Raw genomic sequence first — 22,320 nt, 5'->3', positions numbered from 1 at the left:
TTTGCGACGTCGCATCGATAACAATATATCGGGAAAAGTACGATTCTTTACAACTGTTCTGTAAATTTTAACACATATTTGAATTCAAGGGATACTCAATCAAACAGTTTGAATTCAAATTCTCTTCAAGGCTTATGCTTTTCTATGTGTGTTGGAAAAAAAAAGCAAAAAAAAAAGCTAAAGCCTTTTGTTTTTTCATTGTGTTTCGACCTTTAAGGTGGGTACTATGTTCGGTTTTCGAGTTGAAAATCCCTTGATTTTCGCGATTACTTTTCCTGAAATAATCAAAATTATTTATAATAAATGAAAACAGAACAGAACAGTCTTGCCGAAATCTAGAGGAACAAGAAACTGCACATCAATTGAGTTAATCTATCTGCTTCATATTGGACTGTTTTAAGTAAGAAAAATAAAAAAAAGAACCCATAGTAGTATCAGCTATAGTTTTTGTATGAATGTCCATTTACTAGAAACATGTAGTAGAAAAATTGTGTCACAAATTTTCGTATTTTTCGTTCATTGTTGAAGAAGTTTATAAAATTGTATTTTAGTGCTCACCAGTATGGAAAATATTTGTAGCTTATTTAGATTAAAGCCTCTTATTTAAAATAACATCGAGAAATAAATCGAAACTAAGTGGGAAATAGAATTTGTTGTCTTTTTCGAATGTACTTCTAAGTGGTGATGAAAGGGTGAATAAAGTAACCGCGAAAATTTCAAAACAGTTGTATACGATATCCAAAACTCCTCGCGATGACTAAATAATCGGTAAATGTGTTATCGATCCCATAAACATGCAGCAGTATCGATTATGCCTTCGGACTTAACTTATAATGTGCACAATATATGGGATATGTTCGACACGAGCACTGTCGTCCGGAATAACTGATAGTCTGTAAAGCGCATAACAGCCTAAAAACAGCTGATTTTTGGTTATAAATTCAGCTGTTTGTTTCCATTTCAGTCGATCGATAGAGCTCGATCGACATACTGAAACGGGCTGTAAATAATTGGTAAATGTATTGTCGATCCCATAAACATGCAGCAGTTTCTATTATGCCTTCGGATTTAACTTATAATGTGGTCAATATATGGGATATATTCGACACGATCACCGTCATCCGAATAAACTTATTGTCTGAAACGCGCATAAGATTCTTTACAAACACAGCCATTCCGTCCGGAAAAACTTATAGTCTGGACGACGCAGTACGGACGGCGCATATGCTATGTAAAACTTATTAGTATGTACGGCCCATTAAGTTGACATTTTGGAATATAGACGGCGCTTTTCACCCGGCTTTTCTTCGACACCGTACTCTGTTTCACATGTTTAAAACGTTTCTTCGTGCGTCTTTATTTCAATTTGCGTCATTTACATCAAATAATATTTAATTAAAGATGTTTTTCGGTGCATAAGTTTAACACGTTTGCTCTTGTGTGTGTTTTTTCGAAGGTTTCTCTAATTGCCAATATGTGCGATTTTGATTTCGGTGATTTAAATTTGGACTTCCTCCAATCCACCCCTCCGAAGGCAACTAGTGTAAAGAAGGAAACACCAGTGGTATCTAAGTCGAGGAAACGTTTGGATTTGGCTAAGAGGGTTGCAAAAGCGGACGAACTGTTAAAAGAAATACAGAAGTTAAAATGTGATAACCAGCAGCTTCATTCCCAGCTGAAGGATTTCCAGAAAACTGCACTGGATATTCAAGTTCTATACACTACCGAGAAGCGAAATCTTGAAGAGAAAACGAAAGCCTTGCAGGAATTGGAAAATAAATACGAAAAAGCGGACGCTGACTTAACCAGCAAATTATTGGAATGTGAGCAGCTTGAATCCAGTTTGGCAGACCTAAAAGAATGCCCCGTAAAGTACAATGACTTGGTAGTAAAGTATTTGAGACTGTTCCAAAGAACTGAAGGAGAAGATGTTGTAAAAAATGTTCAGGACCGCAGTATGGTCGAAGAGTTGAAACAGTACTGTGCAAAGCTAAACATAAAGTATAATGTACCCGGCTGCAATAGCCCTAAAAACCCAACACTATCGAGAACAAAATCGCAAAAAATTCGTAGGGAAGAAGTAGCCATTCAGTGTGAACTCTTGAAAGAACAAACCGTAACTAGAGATAATGTATCAAAGATTAGCCAAGGGACGCAATGTCAAGTAGAATTACGAACCCAGGGTACACAACATATAAGTACAATGACAACACGTGGGACAACAACAACATGTTTCATCAAGTTCCGTAGCATAGGCACTAATTTTCCCGAAGCTCAAACTCAAACCGCTGTGAATGATATTTTAAAGGAATTTGTTCCATGGCAAAATATTATGCCAATATCTCCTCTTATAGATCTACCACAGCCTGCAGAGAATATAAGGACTAATGTAAAAACAATTGGGACATGCACTTGGCTATGTAATATAAGGCGTCCCATTGATTTTGTTCCACGCAAAGCCAAACGTTATGCAAATACTCCAATATCTTCGAACACTATTACGAACCAAGGTATTAAACAGGAAATACCCACACCTTCGCCTTCACCAATACCTAATAATGAAACCGAATCCAACAATTCACCAGCTTCGACGAATGTTCCCATAACCAATACAGTTCCTATGCCAAATATGCCAAGAAATAATCCTTTACTCACCTCCCTAAATGCATCATCACAATTAAATCAAATAGAAATGCCAACGTTTCACGAGTTGTGGCATATATTTGGAAGGATGATATTGGGTTTACTACATACATCTAGCAGCAGTAATGCGGGCATTTCTGCTAGTTCTAGTATAACACAAGATATCGTTAATCAGAGACAATTCCACAGCTGGTTAAGAGAACTTTACGATAGTTCAGTAGCAGCAACAAATGCGAACGTGCAATCTTCTCATGCTACTTCGCATGAAACTTTAGACAACCAAAGCAGCCTTCAAATGAATCAAGGAAATTGTATGTACTTGTTTTACATTATGAAATCACTTTTTAAGTATTTTTTTTTCTTTTTTGTAGCATGTGATACAAGAAATATTGCCACCAGTCCATCGAGGTTTCAGGAATCCTCATTACTAACATCAACACATATAGCTCGTCCGCAGGCAAGAAGAACATGTATTGGAGATATATCGGACAGCTATGGGTCGAATTCTGAATCGATTCAGGAGCCAGACTTGGAGGAGTTAGAAACAAGATATGAGCTGAGCGACACTATACGTGAAGAAGGTGAGTTGTTGACTATACTAAGTCAATATGGGAGTATACAAATGTTATTTATATGTATCCTTGTTTCTATTGCGAAGTCCGTGAGAAATATGTATGTAGGATCTTGCGATAGACAGGCTTTCTTTTTATATGCAAAATATTGCCATTTTGAAATTAATTTCTAATATTTGAAATATTTAAAATTTTTGAATTTTAATATTTTTTGGTTATTGATCAATTGTTGAATGTCAGTCCATCTTGGCCAACATCAAAACATATATAAAGGAAACCCGGTTTAATTTGGTTTTTAAGATCATTGAAACATTATTGTAGAAATAATCTATTTCAGTACTATTTGACCAATATCGATTTGTGACGATTTTGAAACATAATTCTTTCTATAAGGGTGTGAAGATAAATTTGAGAATTAAATTCGTTTGCGTCTAAGCAAAGTTAAAATTTGTGGAATGAATTTAAGTTTGTTGGACGAAATTCACTTGTGGAACGCGTTCCAAAAAATTTTATTTTTATTTATTTAACTCATTTTACAACCAAGCCGAAATGGCCATATACGGTTACAGGGATACTCAAAATAAGGAATTACATTAAATTTACTTAAAAAAGAAATTATAAAAATAATTAGGACTACAATCAAGGACTGCAAAAACTTGACATTATTACACCTTATTACTAAGTATATATCTTACTACTATATGTAGACTACGTTACAAAAACCATTTGATATATAAATATAAAAATTTAGGAATTGATTACTACTCTCAAATGCCTACTAACGCAGGTTATTAACCAAAAAGTTTAATTATTTGCATCTAAAAATTTAATATTTAAATAATATATATTTTTATGTTAACAATTTTTAATCCTCGAACTTATATATTTGAGTTATTTTATATTTGATTTCTAATTTTTGTTTTTTATTTAATAAAAACTAACTAGGACTGCATAAACTTGACATATAGTTGCACCTTAATACTAAGTATATATCATAGGTTAAACAGCGTTGGGAACTACAATATGTAGACTACGTTACAAAAACAATTTGACATATGTATATAAAAAAGCAACAAAAAAATTAACTGATAATTAGGAATTGATTACTACTCGCAAATGCCTACTTACAAAGGTTGTACTATAAATATTGTTATATTATTTTCTAGACTTGTTTTTTATTTTATTTATTTTTTTTTATTTTGTTTTAATATATTGTTTGTTTTTTATTTTTATTATTATTATTTTTTATTTTTATTATTATTATTTTTTTTTTGTTCTTGTTTTTTTTTTTACTCTTTTATAGAGTAGAGTTACTAGCGATTATCTCTAACGGCTCAATTTTCCGACGGTGTAAAACCACGAAGGCATGGTATGACTATATATAAAATAATTAACCGCGTTTGGGAGTTTTTGTGCCACTAAATTGCCTCTTTTTTTAAGAAAAACTAGTTTTTTGGAATGCTTTCCACACGTTGAATTCGAACCACAAAGTTTATTTTTATTTTTGCCTAGTCGAGACACAAACCACAAGCATAGGTCCCGAATTTATCTTCAATCCTTTAATTCTATGTCAGTCTGTAACCTCATTTTGCATGTAATGAGCAATGTTTTTCAACAATCTCGGAAGGCATTAAAAGTGTTTATTATCATTGTGCTAAACATATAATCGGGGAACACTTATTGGCGAAATGGATAGTCTACATACTTCTATTGTAACTTGAAATTCTATTTATATATCAATCTAAAGCTTTATACTTCTACATTTTTTTCAATTTTCAGATACTGCCGTAGAAAACAATACCTCTCAGAATTCTTCTTCAGAACTTTATACATCTCGTTCTGAGATTCGAGAGACATCAAACGACAATAAAAACTCTATCAATATGCCAATGGAGGGAGATATTAAAAATGAATTCCAATACATTGTCAAAGCATCTAAAGAAAGAAAGCGTAACCAAAGAGAAATTCTAAATAGCATAAAGGAAATGTTTGAAGGAGTAAAACTAAGCAAAGATAAGAAAAAAGCCCTAAAGAGGTTATTGAAATCTAAAAAATCGAAAAAGAAATCTTCTAAAGATAAAAATATGGAGAATTGTAAAGCCATCGAGAATTGTGTGATAACAAAGAAGAATGAAGAAGAAAAAGAAATACCTACAGAAACTGCAGTGGATTTCCTAAAGAGTGTCTTCGACATTGATTGTAGGTCAAACGATAATGTGAATGAAATCATGGCTATTAATAAGCAGGAAACAGGGTGTCCTTCTTCTGAGGAATATTTACAACGACCTAAAGAATTGAAAGACTTTTGTAGATATTTAAGTCACTTAGAGGTCAGAGATGAAGAAAATCAAAACACAGCACATGATGAATACCCTGCTCATAATCATTGCGTGAATATATCGGGGAGTACATCACCTGATATTACCACAAATAGAAATGAAGCTCACATACGAGCAGAACATTCGTATTTTAAAGAAAACTTTTCTTTTGCCATACCAGCTGAAGTGTTGAAACCGACAAAATCTTCAAATAAAAAGGAATTGTACAGTTCTCTATTTGGCGATTCGGATACAGAAAACGATGAGGATGAAACGAATGTTAATGAGATAAAAGTAGGATATGAGGTCATTACAAATGATGTCGAAATTAATTCTGCACCGAATCAAATCTCCGCCCCTAGTACTCACATTAACCACTTCGATGTAGAATTATCCCAATGTGGCGATATAACCGCACGTGTTTATGATTCCCAATATAATAATTGTGATAGAGACAAAACTATAAAAGAAAATGATATTACGCATAGAAATCAATACGATCAAATCCGAAATATATATCACCCGCCACAGATAGATGTTCAAAGTATACAAAATATTTCTATGAATTTTAATGAAACCCCTATGAAAGAAAATGATAGTAACACAGTATATAGCAGTTCAATGAAAGATCAGTATTCTATACCTGAAATACCAACACCAATTCTCCGTAATGCTGAGATGCACCTAATGAAAAAATCTCAAGGTTTAATTATATTTGAAAATTATGATAGTGAGAATCAGAAGCGATTAGAAACAATAATTGATCAGCATTTGGAGCAAGATCTTATTATGTGCAATGAAATGCAAGATGATGACGATATTAACGGTTTTAACACTGATCTGGAGAAAGAGTTTGAGCTATCATCAGAAGATGCAGTTGTGGAAGAAAACGAAATACGATACGTAGATGAACAATTGCCCAACCAATCATCACATTCTGTAAATAACGAACTTGGTGTTGGAGATTCGTTAGTCTTTAAACAAGCAACTAATAATTCAGTCCAATATATGAGTTTCCCCATGTCAAAGTCATGTGTATTACCAAACTTATCTCAACATGAAACGCAAAATATTTACGTTGAAGAGCAAATTATGGGAAATGCAGCAAGTAATGTATATTTTGATAAAAGTGCTATGCCAAACAGCTGTTCACCCGATGATGTTATTAAATATTCTTTACACAATCAACATAATATCCATGGATCAGATAACCAGAGAGAAATTGACCATAACGTACAATTGAATAATCCTATATCAAAAGTTGAAAAAATCAGAAATAGTCAAAAAGATAATGAAACCAGTGAACTACGGAAATTCCGCAAAAAATCAAATTGTTTTGGTAAGCATGATACTGAAAGCGAAACTAAATTCCCATTTTCACGCATTACGGAAATATTAAATAAAAATGGTTGTACTTCACAAGATGAGTTCATACCATCTATCCCGGAGGTGAATACAAGCAATCATATAAATATACAAAATCCAACAAAACTTCCCACTTTAGATTTAGCAACAAAAGAAAATAACCCTCTTTTACCTTCAGAAAAGGTTGAATCAACCAAAGAACAGATATATAGTGATACAGAGACTGAATTGTCTATTATTGAAATATCATCGACCATTATGGAAACAGAAAAGACCCTTGACATTACTTCCCCTTGTAGTGAACTTATGATAGATGAAGATATTTCTAATAAGAGTTCGGAAGAAGAGAAACAAAATCGAGGAGATATTAATACAATAGGGAAAACTCAAGTTACAAATTTACAAAATATTTCTAATGGCATACATCTACCTCATGAGTATGTGAAGGCTCAAAATAATACCACAAAGTCGAAAGAAAATTGTGAGGGCGATAATCTTAATTCCTGCGATATTAGCTCTATTCTAAATAGCACCATGTGTAAAGATATATTAACAGATTCTATGAATCCCATAATTGATGAAATTCTATATAATGCAGATGAAATTTTGCTGAGTTCTAATGGAGAGCAAGAGAAGAAAATCTCTTCGATTGGAAGAAAGCGTAAAGCAGAACATGAAGCAGAAATTCTTCAACCGGTTTGCAAGCGTTCAGAACGTATTAGGGCCAAAAAATTAATTTTAGATGAAAGTACTAAAATAAGTATATCTCCGGTGGAAATTGGAAAATATACCAGAGTTGATAGGAATAAAATGAAAGTGGAAGCAACGAGAGTGGCAAATAAGAAGAATGAAAAATCCCATGAAATTAAAGCATCCACAAACATGGGGTTCTTTAGAGAAATTGGCGAGCACGAGACTATGAAGGAAAGAGAGATTACCAAAAATGAAGAAATCACAGGTTTTGCTAAAAATGTTTATACATTGTCAGAGGCCCCACCGGTAATACGCATAGAATGCAATGCATCGCAAAATGATTCTCCACATTGGACTGAAGGAAAGCGGACAGTCTGCGAAAAACCAAATGAAAATATAACAGATAGCACCCATGTTGCTGACAATAATACCCCAAAAAACGTAAACAATATCGAAATGGGTTATAACAATCCTTTTGACAATACCGAATCACCTCAATCTCCACAGAATTGCATTGAAGAGGAAGTAAAAGAAGATACAGTACAAAAACTCTTAAATACCGCCACTTTCGAAATTCCTCTAGAACTTTCCCCCAGCTATAGGCCAAATCAAGCTAATAGTTCTCTTTTGGAAAGTTTAATTTGCAACTACTCACCACAGCAACACAAAAGGATAGTGAATTCGCAGTCGGGGAATTTTTCAAAAAATCAGATATCCCTATTGCAAAACTATAAATACGATCTTACGAATTACTGTAACTATCCTATGGCAATGGATCCCGATATTATGGCTTCCAAACAAATAGCAAAACTTAAGCAAAGTAATATAGATTATGAATTATTCTGCACAAGTATGCTACATACAGCCAAGGAGTCTGAACCATCACCTGTGGAAGAAAGGCATTTGCCATCATTCATACAAGAAATGCCTCCCCGCCACTTAAGCCAAACTCTTCAGCGTCTATTTTATCTTTTGAAACATCTTATGGTATTAAATGTTGATGCTAGTTCAATTCTGGTAGAAAAGATTGAATCACAACTCTTCGCAAGTCAACATGCCGATAAGAATAACTTGAATGCTTGCATACATCTAACGCAACTATACTTGATCGCATGTAAATTTTTGGAGCCTCAAATAAAACAACATCCTGCTAGGTTATTTATAGCAAAATGTCTTTACCATTATTCTATCAACGCCACTCCTATGGTTCACGAAGTTCTAATGTGGTATCCGACAACATTACCCCCAAAAGAGGATTCTACATATGATTGTTCTAATGCTTTGATTACTGTCATTCAACACTGTCTTATGTGTACCAGATATGATATGGAAGACGCAGAGTTGAGAGGCAAGATTTTAATTTCAAAACTGCGTTACGAATATCATTATTTGGTGTATAGTCCCACGTTTGAGGATGTTGCAATCAATTTGGTTGAAAAAGTAAAGAATTCTAAATTCCAAGATGACATCACGTTTTCCTTCGGACTGTTTTGCAAAAGATTGCTACCTACCAAAGTCGAAACAGTCGTACTTCAACCATATCTATTACCACTAGCCAATGAATATTTCAACGAAGCCTTAATTAGCACCGATTATGATTTAAGAATATCAGTGTTACTGGAAATTATTTCATTTATTATAAAACCTTTTCCCATTGCATGGAATATTGAGGTGTATATGAATTTGTTTTCGCGTTTCTTGAATGCATTTCCGCGCAAAATAATACAGGAGGCGGCCGTGTGCTCCATACTACGTTTGCAACGCTTTGGTTTCGTAAATTGTTTTAATCGTTTGCGATGCTTTAAGCCCAATTACGATTTAGAACCACATACTCAAGCTATGTTTAAGACATTCATTCATCGTAAGAAATTGGAATTTTTGAAAACTATTCAAAGTCAAAATCCCAAAAATATCTAGTCGTTAAAACCATTTATTTAGAACATATTAATATTTGGAATCAATATTATAATGATTGTCAGAAAAGGGATATAATGACTGCTGGAAAAGGGAAAGCATACAATAGTGTATATTATTCAAAATATGTATAACTTTAAAACTGCAAATCCACATCGTTATATTATCAAAAACTATATAATTTTCATTCACAATAATGTGTTATCTTTGACACACCCTGCCAACCAACTTGTTTCTATTAAAAAGTGAAGCAATTGTAAATTTGAGATTTTATTCTAATTATATGATTTGTTCCATTCAGTGAGCGTCGCTCCTATGTAGTTCTTATTTATTGTTTCCCAGATAAGCCGTAGGATTATAATAATTAGACATAAGAATTTTTATAAATACTTTAGTATAAGTCCTTATTTTATAAACAAAATAAATGTGTATTATACCTAATGTTATTTTTAATTAGTTTAGATGCACTGGGATATTTTTTAAAGCTCCATTTTTAAAGGTTTAAATTAAAATAATGTATATGCTAACGGATGGCGTTTTTTATACCCACCACCGTAGAATGGTGATGGGGGTATAACATGTTTGTCATTCCGTTTGTAACACATCGAAATATCGATTTCCGACTATATAAAGTATATATATTCTTGATCAGGGAGAAATTCTAAGACGATATAAAGATGTCCGTCTGGATGTCTGTTGTAATCACGCTACAGCCTTCAATAATAAAGCTATCTTGCTTAGTTTTTGCACAAACTCGTTTTTTTGTCTCCAAGCAGGTCAAGTTCGAAGATGGGCTATATCGGTCCATGTTTTGGTATAGCCCCCATATAAACCGACCCCCCGATTTAGGGTCTTTGGCTTCTAGAAACAGTATTTTCTATCCGATTTGTCTGAAATTGGAATCCAAGAGGTATCTTAGGACCATAAATATGCCGAAAATGTTGCCTATTGGTCCATGTTTTGGTATAGCCCCTATATAAACCGACCCCCCGACTTGGGTCTTGGGCTTCTAGAAACCGTATTTTCTATCCGATTTTCCTGAAATTGGAAACCTAGAGGTATATTAGAACCAAAGATAGGTGTGTCGACAATGGGGTGTATCGGTCCATGTTTTGACCGATCTCCTGATTTTACTTCTTGGGCTCCTAGAAACCGTATTTTCAATCCGATTTTCCTGCACACAAAGAAAATTCAGCCAACGAAAAATTTTCATTGATATAACGAAATATTTTCATTAATACAATGAAAGGATTCGTTAATAGTACGAAATGTTACGTTGATTAGCAGAAAATTATAATAATGAAAAATGTCGTTGTATTAACGAATTTGTTTCATTGGCAGACTTTTAACGACACATTTCGTTAATAAGGTAGGTACTATGTTCGGTTTCCACAGCGAAATCCCATACAAAAACAAAAAATCGAAAAACTACCGAAATATTTTTCCATTTACGGCCATTTTCATGTAGCTCCGTTAGGCTTTAACTGCCAGTTAACAGAAAGAAAAATGGAAATATGTTTCTCCGGTTAACTTTAACTGAAAAAATTTCAGCAGTTAAGTTTCTAACTGGCATATGGAATATATACGCAAGATGACAGATATGTAGATATCACGGTTTAAAAGTTCGATAGCTAACGTAGCACTAACGGAGCTTCATGAAAATGGGGGTTAAGGTGAGTACTATGTTCGTATTTTTCACCAAAATACAAAATTAGAAGTACAACAAGTATATACGGCCGTAAGTTCGGCCAGGCCGAAGCTTATGCACCCTCCATCATGGATTGCGTAGAAACTTCTTCTAAACACTGCCATCCACAATCGAATTACTTAAGTTGCGGTAACGCTTGCCGATGGCAAGGTATCTTAAAACCTCCTAACACCATCTTATAAATTGTATGTAAGTCCATACGTGGTATATATTAAATCAAAAAACATCGATCCAATACGTATATAATTCAGTTTGACAAAATAGGCATACAATTTTGACAAAATTTTCTACAGAAATAAAATTTTAACAAAATTTTGTATAGAAATAAAATTTTCACAAAATTTTCTATAGAAATAAAAATTTTGACAAAATATAGAAAGATAATTTTGACAAAATTTTCTACAGAAATAAAATTTTAACAAAATTTTCTATAGAAATAAACTTTTGACAAAATTCTCTATAGAAATAAAAACTTGGTAGATTATTTGTGGCTCGAGTGGCAACCATGATTATGAACCGAATAAAATTTGAACAAAATTTTCTATAGAAATAAAATTTTGACAAAATTTTCTATAGAAATAAAATTTTGAAAATGATGAAAATTTTATTATGAACCGAATAAAATTTTAACAAAATTTTCTTTAGAAATAAAATTTTGACAAAATTGTCTATAGAAATAAAATTTTGACAAAATTTTCTATAGAAATAAAATTTTGGTAGATTATTTTTGGCTCTAGTGGCAACCATGATTATGAACCGATTGTGTGATTGGACCAATTTTGGTATGGTTGTTAGCGACCATATACTAACACCACGTTCCTAATTTGAACCGGATCGGATGAATTTTGCTCCTCCAAGAGGAGGTCAAATTTGGAGAACGTTTTATATGGGGGCTATATATAATTATGGACCGATATGGACCAATTCCGGCACGGTTGTTAAAGATCATATACTAACACCATGTTACAAATTACAACCGGCTTGGATGAAATTTGCTTCTCTTGGAGACTTCGCAAGCCAAATCTGGGGATCGGTTTATATGGGGGCTATATATAATTATGAACCGATGTGGACCAATTTTTGCATGGTTGTTAGAGACCATATACCAACATCATGTACCAAATTTCAGCCGGATCGGATGAAATTTGCTTCTCTTTGAGGCTCCGCAAGCCAAATCTGGGGATCGGTTTATATGGGGGTTACATATAATTATGGACCGATGTGGACCAATTTTTGCATGATTGTTAGAGACCATATACCAACACCATGTGCCAAATTTCAGCCGGATGAAATATGCTTCTCTTAGAGGCTCCATAAGCCAAATATGGGGATCGGTTTATATGGTGGCTATATATAATTAAGGACCGATATGGACCAATTTTTGCATGGTTGTTAGAGACCATATACCAACATCATGTACCAAATTTCAGCCGGATCGGATGAAATTTTCTTCTCTTTGTGGACCGATATGGCCCATTTTCAATACCTTCCGACCTACATCGATAACAACTACTTGTGCCAAGTTTCAAGTCGATAGCGGACGGACGGACGGACGGACATGCTCAGATCGACTCAGAATTTCACCACGACCCAGAATATATATACTTTATGGGGTCTTAGAGCAATATTTCGATGTGTTACAAACGGAATGACATAGTTAATATACCCCCATCCTATGATGAAGGGTATAAAAATCTGTATGAAGTCGATTATATTTTTATAAAGTCTTGTGAAATAATGAATGGAAAACATCTAAGGAATTGACTGTGAACCATTTTATATTTATAATTTAATTAATTTAAAAAAAAGTAACCGTGAAAACAAGCTGGTTTTCAGCTTGAAAACTGAACATAGTACTCAGCTTTATAGGCCGGTACTATGTTCATTCTTTCGAAAACAATTTATAGAAACCATTATTTCGCATATAGAAAGCGGTGTTTATTTAGGTAACAGGGAGCGCTATTTAAGAGGGAGCGATATGGAATTAAGTTGGTGGTTGCTGCTTGATATTACAAAATTAACATTTTATTTTTCCTTGCGCAATTGATCTGCTCCTCCTTTGATCCGTAGTTGCATTACAAACCCACACAAATATTTTTAATAAATAAATTATTTCTTAATTCACATTGCAAATGCCGCCATGCTATAAACGTCAGTTTTTCAACTCGAAAAAAAAAAACAAAGTACCACAAATGGAAAAAATTTCGCTAGTTTTTCGCATTTTTTGGCTTTGTATGGAGTTTCAACGCGAAAATCGAACAGAGTACCGGCCTTATGGTACTTTGTTTATTTTTTCAAGTTGAAAAACTGACATAAAGCGCACAGTCCCTAATTAGATCGTGTTAAATCCTTCCATATGTTGAGATTAGTTAGTTTCAAAACTAAACTAAAAAAACAAAATAATCTAAAATTATTATTAAGTTTTAGACCAACAACCCCCAAACAAATCAACAAAATTATAAATGAAACAAACGAAATTCAGAGAAACAAGATACTGCGCATCAATTGAGTTAATTTATCTGCTTTATATTGAACTGTTTTAATAAAGTAACCGCGAAAATTTCAACTCGAAAAGCGAACATAGTACTTACCTTTATATCACTATTTATATCACCATATAACGTTATGGGTATGCATTACTTTACTTTTGATAGTAATCAGATGTGGATTTGTTTGTTTGTTTCAGCCCAACAAACACAAGGATGAGTATTTCTCACATGTAACACCATATCAATTTGACAGTGAATCCCATATTCAACATTAATTCAAATGGTCTTGCAAATTGCTTGCCCTCAACAAATTTCCCAATAGGTTTGAAGCATTAAAATGAAATTTAGTTTGAAAAGTTGTTGTTAATATGTTGAGAAATTGTTGCTAACGTGTTGAATTCTTCTGTTGAGGGTAATGCCTGTTTTTTGTTGAGAACGCGATTTTCTCAACAATTTCTCAATTTTTATTCTATGGTAATTCTTTGACAAAATGTTTGAAAGCGTATTGAATATAAGCATTTCTCCACTGCTTGTGTTTATTGGGAGTATCCCAATAAACACAAACGTTTGAAAAATGCTAAATTTCAACTATTTTTCAAACATTTTTTCAAAGGATTAGGGTAATATTCAAGTTGAGAAATTGTTGAGAAAATCGCGTTCTCAACAAAAAACAGACATTACCCTCAACAGTGAAATTCAACACATTAGCAATAATATCTCAAGTGTTATCCTCAAATTGAAATGCATCGCTACTCAATAATTTGTCAAACAATTTTCGATGCGAGTCCAATTCAAAATTAACATCGTTGCAAATACTTTTCAACCTAAATTTGTATGAATGATATCCCCACTTCAAATTGAAAGTCAAAGCCAAAATTCTATGAATTTTGTATAATTTATTCATTTTCATCAAAATAAAATATATAATAATACACTACACTACATGATACACTACAATATCAATTGATAAATAATAATCTTATTAAACATATCAACAAATAAGAACAAAAAAAAAAAAACAAACAACAAAACTTTAAATATCTTAAACATTATTAGTAAACACTTTTGCATTCCTTTTGGTGCCATAAAACAGCATTAAAATTTATTAACATGCGGGCAATTTGAAATTAGGAACGTACTGGACCGCGTGTTAGAATTGATTTCCAGCAGAAGGAATTCACAAAATATCAATTTTAAACTGATAATAGCATATGAATTAAACTGACGATGTGATCCCCTTTTTCATCCAGAACTTGTTGATTTCAACAATTTGTTGTTTTTAACAATTTTAATTGGTTGCACTTGTAATGTTTCTGGAAACTTTTTCTTGTCGATAAGCCACTCATTTTTCATTGGTCAGCTTCTTAATGTTTGCAAGAATGTAGCATCCAAAGATTTTGGTTTTCTGCAAAGAGATTTAAATTTAGTGACTTCTCTAAAGTGTTGATTTAATTTTTCATATTGACGTACCAATTATTATAAACTATTTGAAGCAGTTCCAGTTAATTGTCCACCATTTTTTCATCGGTCAGCTTTTTAATGTTTTTAAGAACGTAGAATCCATAATTTTAGTTTTCTGCAAAGAGATATACATTTAGTGACTTCCTTAAAGTTTTATTTCATTTTTTATTTTCACTTACCTGTTTTTATAAACTATTTGGTTATTTGTCTAAAATTTTCCATTTTTTTATTTCTTGCAATTGACCACGAACTTCGTTGCACAAATAAGTATTGAAAACCACATGGTTTTTTCGTTGCATTTTAGGGTAGTGTTTTGTCAAAGTTTTCTCATATTATCTTCAACAACTTTTCAAAGATTTCGTCAACATTTTGGCAAATTGAAAGTAATTCGCAAACAATTTGAAGATGTATTGAAGATGAGCTATTTCAAGTCAAGTTGAATTTATGTTGAAAATTATATTTACCCTCAAACTGAAAAGTTGTTGCATTTGAAAAACGCTCATCCTGTGTTTATTGGGATTCTTCGTTAAAAATACGATATTGCCATACTCTTCTGTTGTATGCCAAATTCAACTTTACTAAAAGTCGCTCCTAAAACCCAAGCACATGGAAAATTTTGGACAAGAACAATTAAAATGGCTTCGCATTAAAATCTTTCATTTGTAAAAAAGACGTTGACGAAGCAACATCTGAGCCGATGTTGGGTTTCAACAAAAATTGTATGACTATAATTTGGTGGATGGATACTTGATAATATAAAGTAAGTAAAACATTGTAATTATGACAACAAAATGGTAAATCGAAAATGATGTTTTGCTATACCGCCCCAGTCTGAATAACTGTGTTGATTGGTTTTATTTATCTGAAAAAATTTGTTTGATAAAATGGAAATCATTTGCAATACTCCATATTCTAATCATATATTTATTATATATTGTAGATGGCTTAATTGATCGATTTGGATGCAGTATTTCCCTATAAAAACATCGGACATTGAAAATGATGCCACATTTGATTCTCTCTTAGTGCATTGGAATGCTACATGATGTTTTGAGGTTAAAAAGGTATGTAGCACATTGTTTTCTTTGTAAAACAATATAACATTTAGTTTATGATGATAATTAAAGTAGACAAGCATATACCTGAATATTTTATGTTGATTACTTTCGTCTGATACGTCTTCAACAATGCCTTTTTGAATGCATGGGGTCACCGAAGTTTTACTCACACGTGTTTTTATCGTTTAGTTTTTCAGATGTGGCCAACAATGTGTGCATTTCAACCCCGCATCATGAAAAGGTGTGTATGCAAAGGTATTTTCTGAAATATTTGGGCAATGATGAGCTTTTAGTTATCCCTGTCATAAGACAATATTGATGATACTGGTAGACTGAAATTGCCTTAATATTTTCAAGAAAGTTAATAAATAGGTTTGAGTTTGAAGTGGAATAATATACGTATTCTCGTCCTCTTGCAGAATGTTTGAATTTAAGGATGGCAATGGGTTTTCCAATCCGTGAGCGATGCGATAATTTAAAAGGTACGTTCAACTAAGTATATAATTTTAATTTCCATCCATTATGATGTATTTTGATACCGCCCCAGTCTGAGATTATTATGCGGATTGGTTATTTTTTTCTGATATAATTACGATAATAATTTAAATTAACAATTTGTTTTGATTTGATGAATTAAATACGTATTCGTTTTCTATTACAGAATATAAAACGTCGATATTTTCCATTGTTGAGGCGTGCTGAAAACGAATTTAATCATAAGGTACGTCCCCCTAAATATATACGCAAATTTCATCCATTATGATGTTTTTTGATACCGCCCCAGTCTGAGATTATTATGCGGATTGGTTATTTTTTTCTGATATTTCTAATTACGATAAAATTTAAAAATTTCTTTTCAATGAATGATTTTCTTAGTGGTATCCTTTTTTTTTCTTTACAGATGAAAGTAATTTGTTTCCGAGGAAAAACAACATGAATTCTGAATAAAACTGAGGTTAGTATCACAGGGATTTCTATCGAATCCACGAGTTTTAAATATTTTTTATATTATGATGCTTTTGTATACCGCCCCAGTCTGAGTTATAATGCGGATTGGTTTTTATTATCTGAAAATTCGATTTTTTTATATCAATTTTCAAATGTTTTATTTAAATCAGTGATAAATATTTCCGATTTTTTTTATTTCAGATCCAAAAAATTGAATGTCAAATATCTCAGTGAAATTCGGGCTTTTAATAGTTGAAGGTTTGTATTATCATTTTTCTATTATACATTAGGTTTGTTCGTTTATTTACATAACCTTTAAATGAAGGCAAGCGAACGAACCTAGTTTTCACAAAGTTCCCTCTCTCACAGCCATCAGTATTTATGATGATAATTACAGTAGACAAGCATATACCTGAATATTCTTTTGTTGATTACTTTAGTCTGAGAACTTTCAAATATTGTATCCATTTTATTGTTATCTTGAGAAAAAAACTACAACACGTGTTTTCTCTTTCTATTTTTAGAAAATGGTGCTTCTTAGTTTTGCTTGGAACAATACTCGTAGCTCATAGGTATGTATAACACTGTTAAAAACAATTGAATTGATGACAAACCAACAACATAGTGTTAAGCTAGAGGGTATTTTTTAAACCCTATGTCATTGTTTTGTCTATTGAATGTTAGTTTGTCATCTATTTCATTTGCTATAAATATATATAGGCAATGATGAGCTTTTAGTTATCCCTGTCATAAAGTAATTTTTGATGATACCGGTAGGCTGAAAATACTCTGAAATTACCTAAGATATACCTTAATATGAATGTCACTAATTTAGATTTGCGTCATTCTATTTTCAGATACTTTTCTAAACGGGCATGTTGCTTCATCCGTTGCCTCATGAAAGATGAGCAATTTACCGAAGTTCACATAGGCTGGCAATATTCAGTGCATATAACATTTGATGAGCTATTAAACAACATTCAATAAAATATATGAGACCAGAACACATTTGTTTGTTTTTACTTTCTATAAAATTGGGTACTAATTTTCTATAAAATTGGGTCATAATTTCTTTTAATAGTTAAACGTTGGTTTAAGAAAAGTTTCAGCTGGTTTTACAATTTTAATTTAAAAATTTTAAATTTAAAATTTATACAATTTTCATTTAAAATTTTTAATATTAATCCATATTAATATTAATGATATTAAATTTTTTCCGAACGGTCCCATCAGGGCTGTGGAGTCGAGTCACTTTTGCTCGACTCCGACTCCAGCATTTCTTATTAGCCTCGACTCTGACTCCAGGGGGTGTACCTAAATCTCATTTTAACAGTATTCCAATTGTATTTTTAAGGTTCCAAAAATAGACCGATATTAGTATTCTATTTTGCCATATGTGTTTATCTGTCCAAAAGATCTAATTTTAAATGTTGATATGACTCGATGATAAACCTCAGCATTTTTGGGGTGTAAAGAACTCTAGATTTTAATTTCAGGCTACTAAATTAAAATACGACACAAGACTATATAGAGACCACATCAAAATATGGGTAGATAACAATCTCCAGAATATGTATTTATAAAAACACAAAATTTCGAAAAATAATTAAACTTCCAGAAGTTTTAGAAGTAAAATCCTGGTATTGGTCTATATAGGCATTGTATAAAAAATACAAAAAGAAAAATGATAATAAAATCAAAATGTCGGACTAATCAGATAGAATGTTTAGATGTTAAAAAATTTAATGTGTCGGATATATAAAACAAACATAAACTGCCAAAAATTAGGACGGGCGGAATTACTTAAAACGGAATTACTTAAAAAATCGGAAGTTGTGTTTAAATGTGTATGACCTATCTTCGAACTAGACATGCCTGCCAACGTTAGGTTCTACTGTTATATTGCCTTAAAATTGTACCTTTATCAAGAGTATATATAGAGTCAAAAATCGATATTTTAATATGATAAAAATGGACAGTGCAATTGACCAATTCAGCCCATATTCTAGTCAAACCTAATTTTTACATCACCGTGAAATTTCAACCGTATAAATACACTTTGAATGGCCTGAAATCCAGTACTTCGTTTTTCGTTGTTCGATTGAAACCCCTAATGGAATCTAATTTGTCGAAATATTTCGTCGGGGTCGAGCAAAATTTCTCCGACTCCAGCAAAATCTTCAGACTCCAAATCCAAGACTCCGGCTCCAACTCCACAGCCCTGGGTCCCATCGCCCACTTTCTCTCCCCTTCCGACTGTGAAGGCCTCGTCCCCATTAAAAATATTAATTATACAGTGACTCACACGTCTAACCGGACGCGTGCAATTTCAAATTAAAATTTATGATAATAGAGTAATTTATTATTATACACCATCTCTATATTATCGAGCACGTTTGGCACGAAATTAGACGAAAATTTACCAAAGGGGCATTCCAATGTCCAGGAGCTCAAGTCAATCATTTTGGAAGCATGGATCAATATGGATCCTCAAATTTGCAAAAATCTTATGTTTTCAATAACAAAGAGGCTAGAAGCTTTAACATCTGCTAAAGGATATGCGACAAAATATTAATAATAATACGCTTTTTGAATAATCCGGATAGATGTGTGGAATGAATTTCATATGTTTTGTTACGTTTTTTTAAATTTATATATTAAGAGTGGCCGTTTTGTGCATTTTTATATAGAATAATAAACAAAATTTCCTTTATTTTGGTGTATCATTTTACCCATAAATCTATATTTTTCACAGAGATTTGATCAAATTAAACCTAACGTTGGTAGCGTCCGGTTAGACGTGGGAGTCACTGTATTTCAGTATTTTGGGCGGGAATACATACTTGAAAAATCTTTTTTAACTTTTTTGGCTTCTACTTTACGTAGAGGTTTTGAATAGAATTAGAAAATATTATTTTGCAAATTCCTCGTCTGCCGAGAAATTGATTGGTACACATTTCTCATTTTAATATTTTATTTGTCCCTTGATTTATGTTCAAAAAAAAAAATACATAACTGTAAAAAAAAGGATTATTTGGATATACAGTAAAAGTAATGACTTAGAAAGAACTTCCAATATAATAATTTGTCAATTTCCTTAAAGTTTTGTTAGGTTTTGCAATGAAAATACGTATCTTTGTTTATTTTTTGCACTTAATAACTTAGCATTTTTATTTTTGAAGCATTTCTGTTGTGCTAGAGAATTTTTTGCGAACCATAACTGAAAGATTTCTATGTATGCCACTTTTCGTCCAGTATTAATTTCGCGCTAAAATAGCCAATTTTTCGCGGTTTTCAATTGCTGCTTTGAATCTTTCCACTCCAAGCTATAATAAAATTTGCAAAATAAATTATGATTTTTGTCTGCTTTTATTTTTGATTATTGCGGCTTAACTTAAACCTAAAGGGTGATACGGTCAAGGGAAAACGCGTGTAAATCGGTGAAATCGTTTATTTAAAAAATCAAATTAAATTTCTTTTTCAAGTTCAATTAGTATAAAATTCAGGAAAAATATTCAGGGGGGTAATCACGGCATTCGATATCGTGAACTTTTGATCGAAATCTAAATTTTTCGGATCACCGGAGTCGATATCGAGTTTTTTGATCGACAATTTTTTCGATTGGTAAATTGCAATCGTAAAACATTTTTCACTTGTTTTTTACATTGTTTTCGCCATATAGGAATAGTAAATATATTAGTTCTAGTTCGAATTGTTGCTAGTTTGTAGTAAATTTACATATAATGAACATATATTGAATATTTAGGACCAATGCAACTCCAATAAAAGTTAAACAAAAATTGGTCATAGCCGAGTTCGGCAGCGAGCATTCTAGCTTGGCAAAGAACCATATATAAAGTGCACATGCTAGATCGATATCCAAGAGATTGTGATCAACCAAATACCGTACAATTCCGTGCCAACATAACGCTTCTGGACCACCTTGTAAGAATAGTGAATTATGAAGGCTTCCACTCGCAAAAAGTTTTAAGACGGCAGACAATTGTAAGGTGATAAAATTGGCATGTCACCAAAAATTATTTTCCATTTGAACGCCTCCTTCGTCAGCCGAAATCGTCCATTGAGCCTGCAAAAGGTGACTTTCTAACAGTGCACACAATTTCAAACCCATGTACTTACACCAATAACAATGTGCACTTTTATTCCTTATTTGTCGCCGAATTATTTTATATTCATCTCATCCTCCAATTAGGAAGGAATTCGGAGGAATGTAAAAAGAGATATGGGTCCATAAGATATAATGCAATACAACCTTTGAAACCTCCAAAAACATGTTTTTTCTACATTCTTTTTTGTGACGCTAACTTAATTTTGTCATTTCATTTTGTTCTGCTTCGTTTTTTTGCTGTTGGCAACGCTTGAGAAATTGCATTAAATTTCGATCGAATCCCGTGATCCAAACTTTTAATCGTATCGACAATTTTTTCGATACGATTGCTGTGATTAGCCCCCAGTTAGGCTTTCGCTTTTCCAAATCCGAATTGCCGGGCCTCACGCTTGACACCTGCCATCAGATTTTGTACAGCCACCTTGTCCATCTTCTTCGCCGCAGAAAGCCAGTTTGCCTTGAACTGCTGCTCGTCCTTAGCAGTTTTTTTGGTCTTCTTTAGGTTCCGCTTGACAATAGCCCAGTATTTCTCAATTGGGCGGAGCTCTGGCGTGTTGGGAGGGTTCTTGTCCTTGGGAACCACCTGCACGTTGTTGGCGGCGTACCACTCCATGGCCTTTTTACCGTAATGGCAAGATGCCAAATCCGGCCAAAACAGTACGTTTCTTCAGGAAAGGCAGCAGACGTTTATTCAAACACTCTTTCACGTAAATTTCTTGGTTGACAGTCCCGGAAGCTATAAAAATGCTGATTTTCAAGCCACAGGTACAGATGGCTTGCCAAACCAGATATTTCTTTGCGAACTTTGACAGTTTTATGTGCTTGAAAATATCTGCTACCTTTCCCCTTCCTTTTGCCGTATAAAACTCCTGTCCCGGAAGCTGCTTGTAGTAGGTGTCGTCGTCCATTACCACGCAGTCAAACTTCGTCAGCATCGTCGTGTACAGCCTCCGGGATCGCGCTTTGGCCGTCGTATTTTGTTTATCATCGCGATTTGGAGTCACTACCTTCTTGTAAGTCGA

The 22,320-nt window shown here is 33.0% G+C and overlaps 1 protein-coding gene and 2 long non-coding RNA genes across 3 annotated transcripts; 2 read left to right on the top strand and 1 right to left on the bottom strand.

Annotated features, from left to right (window-relative positions):
* Positions 1 to 1,314: 1,314 nt before the first annotated feature.
* Ice1 (Interacts with the C terminus of ELL 1) lies at positions 1,315 to 9,946 on the top strand. The gene is made up of 3 exons (XM_075309761.1): positions 1,315 to 2,954; positions 3,015 to 3,224; positions 4,995 to 9,946. Exons 1-3 carry the CDS (start codon positions 1,475 to 1,477, stop codon positions 9,506 to 9,508), a joined length of 6,204 nt encoding a protein of 2,067 aa, XP_075165876.1. The 5' UTR covers positions 1,315 to 1,474; the 3' UTR covers positions 9,509 to 9,946.
* Positions 9,947 to 14,578: 4,632 nt separating this feature from the next.
* On the bottom strand, positions 14,579 to 15,654 carry LOC142241010 (uncharacterized). The gene is made up of 3 exons (XR_012723457.1): positions 15,343 to 15,654; positions 15,173 to 15,278; positions 14,579 to 15,107 (listed from the first exon to the last, which is right to left on the bottom strand). It is a non-coding gene; the product is annotated as an uncharacterized LOC142241010 (long non-coding RNA).
* A 109-nt stretch (positions 15,655 to 15,763) lies between these two features.
* On the top strand, positions 15,764 to 18,173 carry LOC142241009 (uncharacterized). The gene is made up of 9 exons (XR_012723456.1): positions 15,764 to 15,923; positions 16,104 to 16,227; positions 16,411 to 16,462; positions 16,641 to 16,703; positions 16,883 to 16,942; positions 17,123 to 17,176; positions 17,371 to 17,427; positions 17,694 to 17,741; positions 18,027 to 18,173. It is a non-coding gene; the product is annotated as an uncharacterized LOC142241009 (long non-coding RNA).
* The last annotated feature ends 4,147 nt before the right edge of the window (positions 18,174 to 22,320 follow it).

This window comes from Haematobia irritans, chromosome 5 (genome assembly GCF_050003625.1).
Source record: "Haematobia irritans isolate KBUSLIRL chromosome 5, ASM5000362v1, whole genome shotgun sequence".
Classification (NCBI taxonomy): Eukaryota; Metazoa; Arthropoda; class Insecta; order Diptera; family Muscidae; genus Haematobia; species Haematobia irritans.
The sequence above is the reverse complement of the archived record's forward strand: the minus strand, read 5'-3'. Positions and strand labels throughout refer to the sequence as shown.